This window comes from Chlorocebus sabaeus, chromosome X (genome assembly GCF_047675955.1).
Source record: "Chlorocebus sabaeus isolate Y175 chromosome X, mChlSab1.0.hap1, whole genome shotgun sequence".
Lineage (NCBI taxonomy): Eukaryota > Metazoa > Chordata > Mammalia > Primates > Cercopithecidae > Chlorocebus > Chlorocebus sabaeus.
In genome coordinates, this window is record NC_132933.1 from 3,576,391 (window position 1) to 3,594,040 (window position 17,650).

General features: G+C 40.2%; 1 protein-coding gene across 1 annotated transcript in view; it reads left to right on the plus strand.

The window, feature by feature from the left end:
- Positions 1–17,650, plus strand: part of GABRA3 (gamma-aminobutyric acid type A receptor subunit alpha3) — a 289,627-nt gene that overhangs the window by 163,735 nt on the left and 108,242 nt on the right. The window contains exon 4 of the mRNA XM_007993008.3: positions 14,149–14,216. Within this exon, the coding sequence (XP_007991199.1) occupies positions 14,149–14,216 (68 nt within the window). The remainder of the gene's footprint in view (positions 1–14,148; positions 14,217–17,650) is intronic.

A 17,650-nucleotide genomic window follows, 5' to 3' on the forward strand; every position in this document is an offset into this window, starting at 1 on the left:
TTCAACCATTGTGGAAGACAGTGTGGCGATTCCTCAGGGATCTAGAACTAGAAATACCATTTCACCCAGCCATTCCTTTACTGGGGATATACCCAAAGGATTATAAATCATGCTGCTATGAAAACACATGCACACATATGTTTATTGGGGCACTACTCACAATAACAAAGACTTGGAACCAACCGAAATGTGCATCAGTGATAGACTGGATTAAGAAAATGTGGCACATATACACCATGGAATAGTATGCAGCCATAAAAAAGGATGAGTTCATGTCCTTTGTAGGGACATGGATGAATCTAGAAACCATCATTCTCAGCAAACTATCGCATAGACAAAAAACCAAACACTGCATGTTCTCACTCATAGGCGGGAATTGAACAATGAGAACACTTGGACACAGGAAGGGGAACATCACACACCAGGGCCTGTTGTGGGGAGAGGGGAGGGGGAGGGATAGCATTAGGAGATATACCTAATGTAAATGACGAGTTAATGGGTGCAGCACACCAACATGGCACATGTATACATATGTAACAAACCTGCACGTTGTGCACATGTACCCTAGAACTTAAAGTATTATAATAATAATTTTAAAAATGGTGCTCCAAGGAAATCCTACTAGCTCTTGGGAGTGAACTTTACTTCCAGTGAGGGGCAGTGAACTGGTGAAGAGTCTTCTCTCGAATATTTTATTTCTTCCACACTTGTTACTGATATTTCTTTCTATGAGGTTGGCTATATCTACCCTTTTCCTCATATTATAGAATATTTTTTGAAATGGACCTTAGATATCTCTGTGCTGAAACTCTTCATGTTCTAGAGAAATAAACTGAAGCTCAGAGAGTTAAAAGTCTTATTCAAGGTCATAGAGCTTGTCAGTGGCACTGCTAGAGCTTATACTGAGATCTTTTAAAGTCAGATGCAGTGCTTTTCCAATTACATTGTGGGTAAGTATCAGTATAAGTAACCAATAATAAGTGTAGGGAAAAAGCAAAAGGAGAGGTTGGAGGAAGGGAAAATCTAGAACGAGTGAAAGAAAAATGAAATCATTTGAATTGACAATTGAAATATGTTTTGGTGCTTTACGATTTCAATATTAAATGTCCAATTGAGGAATGGGATAAAGATGAAGAAGGTGGAATGCTGATAGTAATGGCACAAGAATCAATGCTTTTGTAGGGCCAGTGAATGGAGTAGAGTCCTCTGAATGGTGTCTACTCTCCAACAACTATATGTGACCTGGGACTGAAACGTTAATTTTGAGACTTCATTAAGAATGAAATACCTGAGAATTTTGGGAAACAGGCAGTGAACTTTGTTCAATCCTACCTTTGTCAGAGTCTAGATTCTAGTAAAACAATAGTGGAGTTAACAAGAACCCACAGTGGTAAAGTTGGTGGCAATTGTGGTCTCTTAAATGTTTTAGTAGTTCTTTCTGGTGTTATTTTATCAGCATATGTTGTGTACAGTCCTACACTAAAGTCCTCAACAGAAAAGCAGCTGGCTGGCTGGGCATGGCGTCTCACACCTGTAATCCCAGCACTTTGGGAAGCCAAGGCAGGAGGATCACTTGAGGTCAGGAGTTCAATACCAGCCTGGCCAACATGGTGAAATCCCTTATCTACTAAAAATACAAAAATAGCTGGGTGTGGTAGTGGGTGCCTGTAATCCCAGCTACTTGGGAGGCTGAGGAAGGAGAATGGTTTGTGCCCAGGAGGTGGAGGTTGCAGTGACCTGAGATCATGCCACTGCATTCCAGCCTGGGCAACTGTGTGAAACTCTGTCTCAAAAAAAAAAAAAAAAAAAAAAAAAAAAAAAAAAAAAAAAAAAAAAAAAGAAAGAAAGGAAAGGAAAAGCAACTAACGATCAATGTTTTGCTTCACATGCAAGCAAAATGCTAAACCCCAAGCCTACCAAATGTCGAAAGGTGTCAGGTTTGCCCAAACAGCCTGCAAAAGTGGGCGTGAGTCAATTGCAGAGCCTAGATTGGAGCGCAGGACTTCTGATACAATCTTTTGTAATTTCTGCTTCCCTAAGCAATCTGTTTATGATTCTTCCAGAGTGTTTATCTGTGATTAATGCTACTGCAAGGGGAAGGGGAAATTAATGAGTACTTATAGTATCTTAGTCTCCAAATATTTCCACTGACAAATGGAAAGGTCATTAACATGAGAACAAAGCACTCTAGATCTTAGATCTACAAGAGCTTGTACATAAGTCACTGTTGTTCACTCCTTAAATCTATGAAGCTAGCCAACTCAGATAGCTAGTCACATGGGAGCTCATTTACAGGTGCCCAGGCCCTCTTCAAGATGAAAAGTGTATGCAATAATGAGCACCTATTCAACAAAATTTCCAGTGATCTGGAGGTGAGAAAACAGGAAAGTCATGACTTTGTTCTCTTGGCCAAAGCCCAAATCCTCAAAACCTCACTATCCTTAGAATGGCATTGTGAGAAACTGAAGAGTCTATCATGACCCATAATGAGATGAAAAGGTGTAATTGAGTTTTGTTCATATCATTTATCTCATATGTCTAATAGAATTGTGACAAACTCTCACCACAAAATGTATTTCAGAGGGTCAGTTAACAAATTGGACCTGAGCCAGAGGAAAAAAATTAATAGGGTACAGTGAGGGTGCTCAAAGCCATGTCAAAAGAAGGGAGACATTTTTCCAATTCCAAGGTGGCCAAATAGGAACAGCTCCAGTCTGCAGCTCCCAGCGTGATTGACTCAGAAGATGGGTGATTTCTGCATTTCAAACTGAGGTAACTGGTTCATCTCATTGGGACTGGTTGGACAGTGGGTGCAGCCCATGGAGGGCGAACAGAAGCAGGGCAGGGCATTGCCTCACCGTGGAAGTGCAAGGGATCAGGGGATTTCCCTTTCCTAGCCAAGGGAAGCCGTGACAGATGGTACCCAGAAAAACGGGACACTGCCACCCAAATACTGCATTTTTCCAGTGGTCTTAGCAAACTGCACACCAGGAGATTATATCCAATGCCTGGCTCGGTGGAACCCATGCCCACAGAGCCTTGCTCACTGCTAGCACAGCAGTCTGAGATTGACCTGTGAGGCAGCAGCCTGGAATGGGGAGGGGCATCGCCATTTGTGAAGCCTGAGTAGGTAAACAAAGCAGCTGGGGAAGCTTGAACTGGACGGAGCCCACCGCAGCTCAGCAAGATCAGCTGCCTCTGTAGTCTCCACCTCTAGGGGCAAGGCATAGCTGAACAAAAGGCAGCAGAAACTTCTGCAGACTTAAACGTCCCTGTCTGACAGCCCTGAAGAGAGGAATGGTTCTCCCAGCATGGTGTTTGAGCTCAGAGAACAGACAGACTGCCTCCTCAAGTGGGTCCCTGACCCCTGTGTAGCCTTACTAGGAGACACCTCCCAATAGGGGCCGACTGACACCTTGTACAGGTGGGTGCCCCTCTGGGACGAAGCTTTCAGAGGAAGGATCAGGCAGCAATATTTGCTGTTTTGCAATATTTGCTGTTCTGTAGCCTCCACTGGTGATATCCAGGCAAACAGGGTCTGGAGTGAACGTCCAGCAAACTCCAACAGACCTGCTGCTGAGAGACCTGACTGTTAGAAGGAAAACTAACAAACAGAAAGGAATAGCATCAACATCAACAAAAAGGACATCCACCCCAAAACTGCATCCATGGGTCACCAACATCAAAGACAAAAGGTAGATAAAACCACAAAGATGGGGAGAAACTAGAGCAGAAAAGCTGAAAATTCGAAAAACCAGAAAGCCTCTTCTGCAAAGGATCACAGCTCCTTGCTAGCAATGGAACAAAGCTGGATGGAGAATGACTTTGACGAGTTGATGGAAGTAGGCTTCAGAAGGTCGGTAATAACAAACTTCTCCAACCTAAAGGAGGATGTTTGAACCCATCGCAAGGAAGTTAAAAACCTTGGGAAAAAAAAGATTAGACAAATGGCTAACTAGAATGAATAGTGTAGAGAAGACCTTAAATGACCTGATGGAGCTGAAAACCATGGCACGAGAACTATGTGACACATGCACACACTTCAGTAGCCAATTTGAGCAAGTGGAAGAAAGGGTATCGGTGAATGAAGATCAAATTAATGAAATAAAGCGAGAAGAGAAGTTTAGAGAAAAAAAGAGTAAAAGAAAGCAAACAAAGCTTCCAAGAAATATGGGTCTAGTGAAAAGACCAAATCTCCGTTTGATTGGTGTACCTGAAAGTGATGGGGAGAATGGAATCAACTTGGAAAACACTCTTCAGGATATTATCCAGGAGAACTTCCTCAACCTAGCAAGGAAGGCCAACATTCAAATTCAGGAAATATAGAGAACACCACGAAGATACTCCTCGAGAAGAGCAACCCCAAGACACATAGTGGTCAGATTCACCAAGGTTGAAATGAAGGAAAAAATGTAAAGGGCAGACAGAGAGAAAGGTCGGGTTACCCACAAAGGGAAGCATATCAGACTAACATCGATCTCTTGGCAGGAACTCTACAAGCCAGAAGAGAGTGGGGGCCAATATTCAACATTCTTAAAGAAAAGAATTTCCAACTCAGAATTACATATCTAATCTTCATAAGTCAAGGAGAAATAAAATCCTTTACAGAGAGGCAAATGCTGAGAGATTTTTTTCACCACCAGGCTTGCCTTACAAGAGCTCCTGAAGGAAGCAATAAACATGGAAAGGAACAACTGGTACCAGCCACTGCAAAAACATGCCAAATTGTAAAGACCATCAAAGCTAGGAAGAAACTGCATCAACTAATGGGCAAAATAACCAACTAACATCATAATGACAGGATCAAATTCACACAAACAATATTATCTTTAACTGTAAATGGGCTAAATGCCCCAATTAAAAGACACAGACTAGCAAATTGGATAAAGAGTCAAAACCCATCAATGTGCTGTATTCAGGAGACCTATCTCATATGCAGAGACACACATAGACTCAAAATAAAGGGATGGAGGAAGATCTACCAACCAAATGGAAAACACACACAAAAAAGCAGGGGTTGCAATCCTAGTCTCTGATAAAACAGACTTTAAATCAACAAAGATCAAAAGAGACAAAGAGGGCCATTACGTAATGGTAAAGGGATCAATTCAACAAGAAGAGCTAACTATCCTAAATATATATGCACCTAATACAGGAGCACCCAGATTCATAAAGCAAGTCCTTAGAGACCTACAAAGAGACTTAGACTCCCACACAATATAATGGGAGACTTTAACACCCCACTGTCAACATCAGACAAATCAACGAGACAGAAGGTTAAAAAGGATATCCAGGACTTGAACTCAGCTCTGCACCAAGCAGATCTAATAGACATCCACAGAAATATCCACCCCACATCGACAGAATGTACATTCTTTTCAGCACCACACTGCATTTATGCCAAGATGGACCACATAGTTGGAAGTAAAGCACTCCTCAGCACATGTAAAAAAACAGAAATCACAACAAACTGTCTCTCAGACCACAGTGCAATCAAATTAGAACTCAGGATTAAGAAACTCACTCAAAACCACACAGCTACATAGAACCTGAACAACCTGCTCCTGAATGACTACCCGGTACATAAAGAAATGAAGGCAGAAATAAAGATGTTCGTTGAAACCAATGAGAACAAAGATACAACGTAACAAAATCTCTGGGACACATTTAAAGCAGTGTGCAGAGGGAAACTTATAGCACTAAATGCCCATAAGAGAAAGCAGGAAAGATCTAAAATCAACACCCTAACATCATAATTAAAAGAACTAGAGAAGCAAGAACAAACATATTCAAAAGCTGGCAGAAGGCAAGAAATAACTAAGATAAGAGCAGAACTGAAGGAGATAGAGACACAAAAAAACCATTAAAAAAAATCACTGAATCCAGTGACTGGTTTTCTGAAAAGATCAACAAAATTGATAGACCACTAGCAAGACTAATAAAGAAGAAAAGAGAGAAGAATCAAATAGATGCAATAAAAAATGATAAAGGGGATATCACCACTGATCCCACAGAAATACAAACTACCATCAGAGAATACTATAAGCACCTCTACACAAATAAACTAGAAAATCTAGAAGAAATGGATACATTCCTGGACACATACACCCTCCCAAAACTAAACCAGGAAGAAGTTGAATCTCTGAATAGACCAATAACAGTCTCTGAAATTGAGGCAATAATTAATAGCCTACCAACCAAAAAAAAAGTCCAGGACCAGATGGATTCAGAGCCAAATTCTACCGGAGGTACAAAGAGGAGCTGGTACCATTCCTTTTGAAACTATTCCAATCAATAGAAAAAGAGGGAATCCTTCCTAATTCATTTTATGAAGGCAGCATCATCTTGATATCAAAGCCTGGCAGAGACACAAGAAAAAAAGAGAATTTTAGGCCAATATCCCTGATGAACATTAATGCAAAAGTCCTCCATAAAATACTGGCAAACCGAATCCAGCAGTACATCAAAAAGCTTACCCACCATGATCAAGTCAGCTTCATCCCTGGGATGCAAGTCTCGTTCAACATACACAAATCAATAAACACAATCCATCACATAAACAGAACCAATGACAAAAACCACAGGATTATCTCAATAGATGCAAAAAAGGCCTTTGACAAAATTCAACAGCCCTTCATGCTAAAAACTAAATACACTAGGTATTGATGAAATGTATCTCAAAATAATAAGAGCTATTTATGACAAACCCACAGCAAATATCATACTGAATGGGCAAAACCTGGAATCATTCCCTTTGAAAACTGGCACAAGACAGGGATGCCCTCTACCACCACTCCTGTTCAACATAGTGTTGAAAATTCTGGCCAGGGCAGTCAGGCAACAGAAAGAAATAAAGGGTATTCAGTTAGGAAAAGAGGAAGCCAAATTTTCCCTGATTGCAGATGACATCATTGTATATTTAGAAAATCCCATCGTCTCAGCCCCAAATCTCCTTAAGCTGATAAGCAACTTCAGCAAAGTCTCAGGATACAAAATCAAGGCGAAAAAATCACAAGCATTCTTATACACCAATAACAGACAAACAGAGAGTCAAATCATGAATGAACTCCAATTCACAATTGCTTTGAAGAGAATAAAACACCTGGGAATCCAACTTACAAGGGATGTGAAGGACCTCTTCAAGGAGAATTACAAACCATTGCTCAATGAAATAAAAGAGGACACAAACAAATGGAAGAAAGTTCCATGCTCATGGATAGAAAGAATCAATATCGTGAAAATGGCCATACTGCCCAAAGTAATTTATAGATTCAATGCCATCCCCATCAAGCTACCAATGACTTTCTTTGCAGAATTGGAAAAAACTACTTTGCAGTTCATATGGAACCAAAAAAGAGCCTGCATTGCCAAGACAATCCTAAGCCAAAAGAAAAAAGCTGGAGGCATCATACTCCCTGACTTGAAACTATACTACAAGGCTACAGTAACGAAAACAGCATGGTACTGGTACCAAAACAGATATGTAGACCATGGAACAGAGCAGAGGCCTTAGAAATAACACCACACATCAGAAACCATCTGATCTTTGACAAACCTGACAAAAACAAGTAATGGGGAGAGAATTCCCTATTTAATAAATGGTTCTGGGAAAACTGGCTAGTGATATGTAGAAAGCTGAAATTGGATCCCTTTCTTACCCCTTATACAAAAACTAATTCAAGATTGATTAAAGACTTAAATGTTAGACCTAAAATCGTAAAAACCCTAGAAAAAAACCTAGACAATACCATTCAGGACATAGGCATGGACAAGGACTTCATGACTAAAACACCAAAAGCAATGGCAAGAAAAACCGAAATAGAAAAATGGGATCTAATTTAACTAAAGAGCTTCTGCACAGCAAAATAAACTACCATCAGAGTGAACAGGCAACCTACATCACGGGAGAAAATTTTTGCAATCTACTCATCTGACAAAGGGCTGATATCCAGAACCTACAAAGAACTTAAACAAATTTACAAGAAAAACACAAACAATCCCATCAAAAAGTGGGCAAAGGATATGAACATACACTTCACAAAAGAATACATTTATACAGCCAACAGACATATGAAAAAAAATGCTCATCATCACTGGTCATCAGAGAAATGCAAATCAAAACCACAATGAGATACCATCTCACACCAGTTAGAATGGTGATCATCAAAAAGGAAAGAACAGATACTGGAGAGGATGTGGAGAAATAGGAATGCTTTTACATTGTTGATGGGAGTGTAAACTAGTTCAACCATTGTGAAAGTGTGGGATTCCTCAAGGATCTAGGACTGGATATACCATTTGACCTAGCGATCCCATTACCGGGTATATACCCAAAGGATTATAAATCATGTTACTATAAAGAAACATGCACACATATGTTTATTGTGGCACTATTCACAATAACAAAGACTTGGAACCAACCCAAATGTCCACCAATGAAGGGACTGGATTAAGAAAATGTGGTGTATATACACCATGGAATACTATGCAACCATAAAAAGGATGAGTTCATGTTCTTTGCGGGAATATGGATGCAGCTGGAAACTATCATTCTTAGCAAACTATCACAAGGGCAGAAAACCAAACACCGCATGTTCTCAGTCATAGGTGGGAATTGAACAATGAGAACACTTGGACACAGGGCCTGGCGTGGGGTGGGGGGTAGGGGGAGGGATAGCATTAGGAGAAATACCTAATGTAAATGACGAGTTAATTTGTGCAGCAAACCAACATGGCACATGTGTGCCTATGGAACAAACCTGCACGTTGTGCACATGTATCCTGGAACTTAAAGTATAATTTAAAAAGAAAGAAAGAAAAAATACAAGGTGAGCCAAAAAAAAGAGAAGGGAGACATAATCAATATAATTTGGGACATTTAGTATGGAAAGAAACAAGAAGAGCAGACAGGGGAACAAGGATCATTTTCTTTAAATCTCTGAAGCTCTTAAATCTTAAAAGGAACAGAAGGCAGACTTTGTTGTGTGGGTCCAAAGGGTAGCACTAAGATAAATGTGCATGTTTGTGCTGGGGTGGAGCAGCTAGAAATGGAAAACTTACAGAGACTGGTTTCAAGAAAATTCAAGAATTATTGGACATATATTTGAGGTAAAACCAGAAAATACAGTATATTATGAGCAATATACTCAACATAAATACAGTGATCACTTGCTGATCGGCTCATCTTTATTTATTATTTCAGATTAGCAGCAAGCAGAAGTACTATAGGACCTGGCAAATGAGTTCCCTACCAATGGGAGTCCTACTGAGGTTTAAGGGTGTGTGTGATCATGTATATGTGTACATTATGCATATATGTGCAGACCACTTGAGGATCATCCAAGCACTTCCAATACTGCAGTAAATTTGCAAAAGGAAAAAAAATTGTATTCACCTTTTGTTTCAGAAGATAACATTGGAAGGAAATTAAATCCCTGAAGCAAACAAAGAAAGAGCCAAGCAGCAACTGTAAACAGTTCTATAAAAAGAGAAGAAAAATTCCTTCTCATCTTCTATTAATTAATATTTCATATTTGTCTCTATTAAGAATTCTGTCAACAGAGGCTAGACTCTGTATATTGTGGCCCTCATGAGTTTCAGTGTAATTCACTGGCCTTTACACTTAATCAAATGAAATGGGAAACTCCTAGTCATTCCTTCACATAGAGGAGCTGAAGTGGTGAGTGGATACTGTCTTCAGTGTCTAGGACCCAGGACCTTAGACATCTGTGTGAGTTCTACCCGTTTGGCCTTATGGGTGGCTCATGTGATCTAGTCTCAGAAATAGTATTAAGCAGCAGCATTAGCTAACATGTACTAAACGCTGAATCTGTTCTAACTACTGGTCTAAATACTATCTCCTTAAATTCTCAGAGCAATTCTGAAGTATCATTATCTCAGTTTTCCAGAAGAAACAGGTACAAAGGCACACAAAGAGCAGTGGCAGAGCCTAAATCCAAACTTAGTCATGATTTTAACTACTGTATCATATTTCATCAGGGTTCTTCTCCATGTGTTGTCAGGTGCCTTGCCCCAAGACAACTCGATTTCTTAGCCAGAAAATGGGGCTAGACATCAAGTCCTAGTGGTCCCCATGTAGAACACTGGAGTCATGTCAAATATCCCTGCTTTTGCCTGGGCTTGGAGTAGAGGCCTATGGATGGTAATATAAATTCAGAGCCCTCTCTCACTTATGATACCAGGATGCAGTAACAATCCCTTTTCCACACCTGACTGCATGAAGGATTTCTGGTTGATGCAAATCTGGTGCCATTCTTATTTCTAACCTGTTCGCTTTCATTGAAAAGGCAAACATTGATTGTTAAGAAAGAAACAGTGTGGGGAACAGCAGGAAAATAATGTTGGGAAGTTTGGTCTAGTAGGTAGCTGGTCTGGTACACTGAACACCAAATCCCTTCTTCCTCCATTTCTATCCCATTTGGAAAGAGTCTGACAGGTAAGAAAATTGGAATAGAGGAAGTGGTGTTGAATGAAGAGGAGAGGAAAGAAGGATGGAAGAAAAAAAAGAAATAGAAGAAAGGTACTTAGAAGAGGATTGGAGGAGGCAATATAGATAGAAGACCTTCCTTGGTCACTTTAGAGTTGAGATTGCCATCAAGCCATCCTATCCAATAACTCTTGAGTCCCACCATAACCAGTGTATTTGTCTGTTTTCACACTGCTATGAAGAAATACCCAAGACTGGGTAGTTTTTTTTTTTTTAATTTTTTTTTTAGCAAAGATTTAATTTTTTTTTCTATTATACTTTAAGTTCTAGGGTACATGTGCACAACGTGCAGGTTTGTTACATATGTATACATGTGCCATGTTGGTGTGCTGCACCCATCAACTCATCAGCACCTATCAACTCGTCATTTACATCAGTTATAACTCCCAATGCCATCCCTCCCCCCTCCCCCCTCCCCATAATAGGCCCTGGTGTGTGATGTTCCCCTTCCTGTGTCCAAGTGATCTCATTGTTCAATTCCTACCTATGAGTGAGAATATGCGGTGTTTGGTTTTCTGTTCTTGCGAAAGTTTGCTGAGAATGATGGTTTCCAGCTGCACCCATGTCCCTACAAAGGACACAAACTCATCCTTTTTTATGGCTGCATAGTATTCCATGGTGTATATGTGCCACATTTTCTTAATCCAGTCTGTCACTGATGGACATTTGGGTTGATTCCAAGTCTTTGCTATTGTGAATAGTGCCACAATAAACATATGTGTGCATGTGTCTTTATAGCAACATGACTTATAATCCTTTGGGTATATACCCAGTAATGCGATGGCTGGGTCGTATGGTATTTCTAGTTCTAGATCCTTGAGGAATCGCCATACTGTTTTCCACAATGGTTGAACTAGTTTACAATCCCACCAACAGTGTAAAAGTGTTCCTATTTCTCCACATCCTCTCCAGCAACTGTTGTTTCCTGACTTTTTAATGATTGCCATTCTAACTGGTGTGAGATGGTATCTCATTGTGGTTTTGATTTGCATTTCTCTGATGGCCAGTGATGACAAGCATTTTTTCATGTGAGACTGGGTAATTTATAAAGAAAATAGGTTTAATTGTCTCACAGCTTTGCATGGCTTGGGAGACCTCAAGAAACTTACAATCATGGTGGAAGGCACCTCTTCACAGGGCAACAGGAGAGAGAATGAGTGCCAGCAGGGGAAATGCCAGACACTTATAAAACCATCAAATATCATGAGATTCACTCATTATCATGAGAACAGCATGGGGAAAACCGCCCTCACGATTCAATTACCACCACCTGGTCCTGCCTTGACACATGGGAATTATGGGGATTACAATTCAAGGTGAGATTTGGAGGGGGACACAGAGTCAAACCATATCACCTATAAATTTTATAGACTTTCCCTACTATCTCTCTTCTTATCTGTAGGATGTTAGAAGTCTGCATGACTATCTTACAATTTTACAACCATATTGATGTAGAAAGTTATTCTGTATCAGCAATGTTTTTGCCTGAAATATTGGATTCAAATATAATGGTGATTTCTTCCATTAATGAATGTATTTTGTTTTATGTATTTGGGGATAGGACAATTGGAGGTCATTATGTCACACAGTAGGTATATGGGCATTTACTTCTTTAGCCAATGAGCCTGGAAATGTGTCTGAAGGGAGAAACCTTAAGGGAGCATATTCTGGGTTCTGAAGTTTTGTCTCTTCCCCTTCAAGTACAGAAATAGCTCCAAAGAATCCTCTGCTCTAGATGAGAGCCCAGCTATTTAAAACACAGTTCTAGTTTCAGAGACATGTTATTTTCTGATTAAACTTGTGAGTAAATTGTGTCTTTTGGTGAATTGATTATAGTGTTGATTATTATTAAATGATACTCATAGTCTCTTCTCAAAATGGAAATGTTTATGGATGAATGTAGTGGCCTTAAGTATATTGAACACATAAATGCCTGAGTAGGGGCACAATATATTAAGCCTAAGGAATGGTTCTGGAAAGTGGGAAATCAACGAGAGCTAAAATACATTTGGGCCAAAACTCAAGTCTAGATGAGTACAGCTAATATGATACAGATGGAGTAGATGTGTTCCCTACCTTTCTGTGAAAGAAAAGAAATAGCACCATAAACTGCAGTAGCCAGCTCTATTATAGACATACATCAAGTCTTGTGTAGGCTTTACTCCTGTTAACTGTGTTACTAGTGTGCTCAATTCAGGTCAGCTGTGGTGGGCTGGAATGAGACTTGTTTGGTTTACTGTAATCTTGAGGTGTCTGGTAGGCTGAAATGGGCTTTGCAAGGCTGGGATAGCCTGCCTTATCTCATGCTCCATTTGAGGTATGCAGGAATGGGTAGGCTAACTGGGCTGCAGTGGGGGTAAATAGGGCTGAAAGAAGCAGGAAAAGAGAAACTCAGTAGTGGAAAAACTTCACTTCTCTGGGTAACTGCTGTTCTGGATGTTTTTGTCTCCCCACAATCTGTATGCTGCAATTTATGTGATAGTACTAAGAGTTGAGGCCTTTAGAAGGCGATTAGGTCAGGAGGACTCCACCCTCATGATTGGTATTAGTGCTCTTATAAAAGAAGCTTGAGCAAGCTCCCTAGCCCCTTCCATCATGTGAGGACATGGAAGTCACCATCTATGAGGAATGGACCCTCACCAGACACTGAATCTGCTGGTGCCTTGATCGAAGACTTCCCAGACTCCAGAACTGTGAGCAATGAATTTATGTTCTTTATAAATTACCCAGTCTGAGGTATTTTGTTGTAACAGCCTGAATGGACTAAGACAGTATTAATTTCCAATTTGGCAAATATGCGATGTGTGATGAGATTAATCCATTCATGCAAAACTTGATGTTTAATGAGCACCATCTGAGAAATAAACCTTTCAGAAGTTCTTGGGTTAGGTGGGAAGATTGACAAGTAAAGCAAATGGTTACAGTGAAGGAAAATCAACGCAAAGAGTGTATCAAATGATATCAATTATCTCCAAATATGGGACACTTAACCCCCCCCAAAAGATTATTTCTAAGATTATTTCTCAGTCATGCAAAGTCTATTGTGGATCCAGGCAACTCTCCAGGGCAGTGGGTCCTCCATATATTAGCTCATCACTCCAGACTTTTTCAGTTTTATTGTAGCACCACATCAATGTGTGTTTTTATGATCATCATGGCATGGAGGGTCTTGCATTAGACATTAATTGTTCCAGCCATGAGACACACATATTACTTTCTCCCACAGCCAGAACCATTCCTATTGCCCCTCTCTACTTTAAAAAGGCAGGGGAGTGGAAGCACAATCATCCTATCTGCCTAGAAGTGGAAGAGTGTTGGATATTGCAACATTTGTAACCTACTACAGGTAGGGGTAAGCCCAGTGAGAGCTCAGCTCCTGTGAATGTCAGGGATCTCTAAGGGCCCTATCTAAACTTTGTTGTTTTGGTATTCTGCTGTCATTTTCAATGATATCTAAAGGGATAGAGTTTGAATCTGTACCCAGCATGTTCCCTGTGAAGAGATAGCACAGATGAGAAGTTTTTGAGGGGTTTTCCTTTCTCAGAAGGAGTAAGTTGGCTGTCATTCAGAGTACTGCACTGGACTCTCTCTAAGACAAAAACCTTTCCTGACACTCTGCTTTTCTACTTTGTTTCACGCAGATGCAGTGACTGAAGTGAAGACTGACATCTACGTGACCAGTTTTGGCCCTGTGTCAGACACTGACATGGTAAGTTCTTGCAAAGTTAAATGTAAAAGATGATGCACTAGACCAAAGAAAATAAATTGGAGCTTTCCTAAGGCAGGGCCTTGTAGCTATATTCTAAGAAGTGGTCTTTTCTCATACGAATTTCCTACCCTTGCCACCCTACATTTAGCCAAATCCATCTTTGCCCTGCTCTCCTCACCTATTCACATGTAATATATACAACCCTTTCAGGGGTGCCCTTATCTTTCTCCCACGACACATCGTTCAAAACTTGGTTTGGCTCCCTATCCTCAATTAAACCTTCCCTGACTTCTCCCTTCACACTCTGCTGGCACCACACATACTGGTACAGATAGGTCATATTAGGAGAGAATTGTGGTGGGGATTCTCAGTAAAGCAGCTTAGTAAAACAGACTTCCAAGAAGTCTGTTCCTTGCAACTGGGCTTCATCCACTAGGGACATGGACTGGCCAAAATGATACAAATAGTTTGGAGAAAGAATCTAAATCACTTCTGGAAACTATTCTTTGTACAGATTTGGGCATGGAGAGAGTTTCACTGCAGACTCAAAAAGGCATAGGGCAGGGCACAGCAGAGCTAGCAAAAGGTGGCCCCTTTTCTCACCATTATCCATTGTATTCAAAACAAAGAATACAGTGGAGAGTTGAAGCAGAAGGCCCCACTCAAATAGATAACCTATCAATATATAGTGAATATCAAATATTCAACTGAATAATTATGATTTAGAGACACAAAGAAGCTATTATCTGCTTTGTATACCTGGCCATTATTAGATGCTCAATAAGTTTTTGTTGAATGACTGACTTTGTGTTGCAAATAAAAATCCTAGTATCAGGGAAAATATGTTTGAAGATAATGAAATGCCCATGTTCACTACTTAGAGTTTTTTCTGTATGTCTATTTTCAGTGGGACTACTACTTGGCAGGGGACAAAGCTTCTTTCCACCTGTTGGACTAACACAAACAGTTGTATAGGGAAGTGGTAGAGGTTTTCTTATAGGTAATGCAGAGCCATTGGGTAGATTTTGTTAGGACAGTAAAAATATATGTGTTGTTTTGGAATGATTGATCTGGTGATCTGTGCAGGATGGAGTACAAAGGGGAAAAGTCTGGAGCCTGACAGTTGATTTAGGCCTGTTGATTTTACATGACTCTTCAATCAGCTGCAAGATCTAGGAGTCATTTGGAAATGCTGGCTAGTTCTCAGGAGAAGAAATAATCAGTATGTGAATATTTGGAAGTTCAGGCACGGGTAAAGGAGAGGTCTGAACCTTGTCTTTCAAGTGTAGAATAAAGAGAAGGGTACATTAGACTTCCTTTGAACTCCTCTAGGGCAAGTACCAAGTTTCCATGGCTTCCCTGGCACTTAACAGCATTTGACACACAGGGAGAGCTCATTAAGGGGTATGTATGATATGAGGAATGGAGGAGATAGCTCTTTCTTAGGGATAGCAAGAAAGCCTGTATGTCTTCCTTACCCTCTGTCAACTTGTTGACTAGTAATTCCCACAGGCATGTGTTAAAATCCAGGCATGTGTTAAAGTTGTTGCCAGTTGATCATTCAACAAGTATTCCTTAGGAGCCCAACTATGCATTAAAGGGCCCTAGGAAGCTCTATATTCAGAGCTCTATATTCACAGGCCATTGGAAACAACCATACTCACTAGGTGTATGTAGCTCTTTTTCTATTGTTGGGAATTAATTATGAATTAGGATGTTTATAAAAAAGATGAATGAAGTGGCTCTTCACACACACATACACTCACTCACTCATTTTCATTCATGCACCAACAACCACAAATAACATTCAGACAAATATACATACACATAACAAATACATATAGGGTACACAGCCCACACACTATTCTAGGAATTCTATAGACACACACATGCAAACAGATACCTAAACCCAGGCATACCAGAGAAGGACACACACAGTCCCTGTTCCAGCCAGCTCCTCACTCTGCTGCTTCCTCACCATAGCAGGTGTGTATGGGTGTGCCCAGGCTCTGGAGACATTTCTAAAAATTGGAACTTTCTGTCTATCTCTCTTGAAGTTTCATGTTAAATTGCTTGTTTGTTCTTATTCTACATTATTTAGCTGAAGCAACAGAATGGCACCTTCCTGATACAGAGGGCAGAGTTTGATCAAATGAATTTCACATTATTTTTAGCTGCATGTCCATCCTGTCACAAGGCAGAATAACTACAATCACTCTGGCTAAAAAGCATATTTCGGGTGTTTTGAGAAATGTTTTTTTCTGTACTACTAAGTAGATTGTTCAGTTGATCCCAGGGTCAGGGATGCATTTGGGTAAAACATTAGGCAGTCTTCTGACTTTGGCAACTAGTTTCACCAAGAATGCAGGCTCCCCTGAGACCACAGACTACTTGGAAAAGTTGATGAAAATTTGGGATGCCTGGATTCTTTGCTCATTTCCAGGAAAAGAGGGAGTTTTGGCCCAAAATGCTTTCCTAAGGAAATAGAGGCAGTCTTTTGTTCATAAAGGGGGAAATTATGCTGCCACTTTGAACATTGACATACCACCACCCATAATATTTTACACCCACTACATTCCTTGGCCAAATACTGGCCCTTACAGACACAGCTTCTCAGCATTTTTGACAAAAGCTCCATGAAGGTATAAGCCGTGTCTGTTTTGTTCATCCCAATACCATAAATGTCTGACTCAGTGTTTGGTACATGGTAAACTCCCAACTTTGTATTAAGCCCAAGAATAAATGAGATGGAACAAATCAAATTTGAGGGAAAAATAATGACTGTGTTCCTCCACTTAGCTGAAAAATTTTCAAAGACAGAAAACATGTCAGAGACATCTCTGTTTCTCCAGTATTTAGCACAGAACCTGACAGAGGTCCTCTGTATGTGTTTGTTGAGATGATATTAAACATTAGTTGCAAGCTCTTCAGATAAAGAGTGAAAATAGCTTTCCTCAGGAGACAATAGTGATTGTTAAGACTGGTGAGTCAATGATTGATGACTCCAAGCTTCAGCTACTAGGTTTGGTGGCTTCTCCACTCATGAAAATAAGGAACTATGACAGCAGGGAACTGAGCAAAGATGAAAGCTAAACATTGGTAGATGTTTCTAAGGAGAAAGTCAGAAGGAAAAAAAAAAGAAATTTAATTCAGGGTACAAGAGATAAGTTGAAAAATGGTTGCCCTGGCAGTTTCACAGGCTCGTGGTGAGGGTTGTGTTATTCATTTGCAACAAATTGAGCTTCCTGGTCACACAAAGCATCATAGCTCCTCAGTAGTAATGCCAATCCTGTATCCACGATCTCCTAGGAGAGAAACAGAACAAAAAAGACTATCCCAATTTGAGTGAACTGGGGCCATGCAACCTTCTATAATTATCTATTGTTAGGAGAGTTTAGACCATTTTCTCCATCAGATGTATAGGAAGAGGGTGA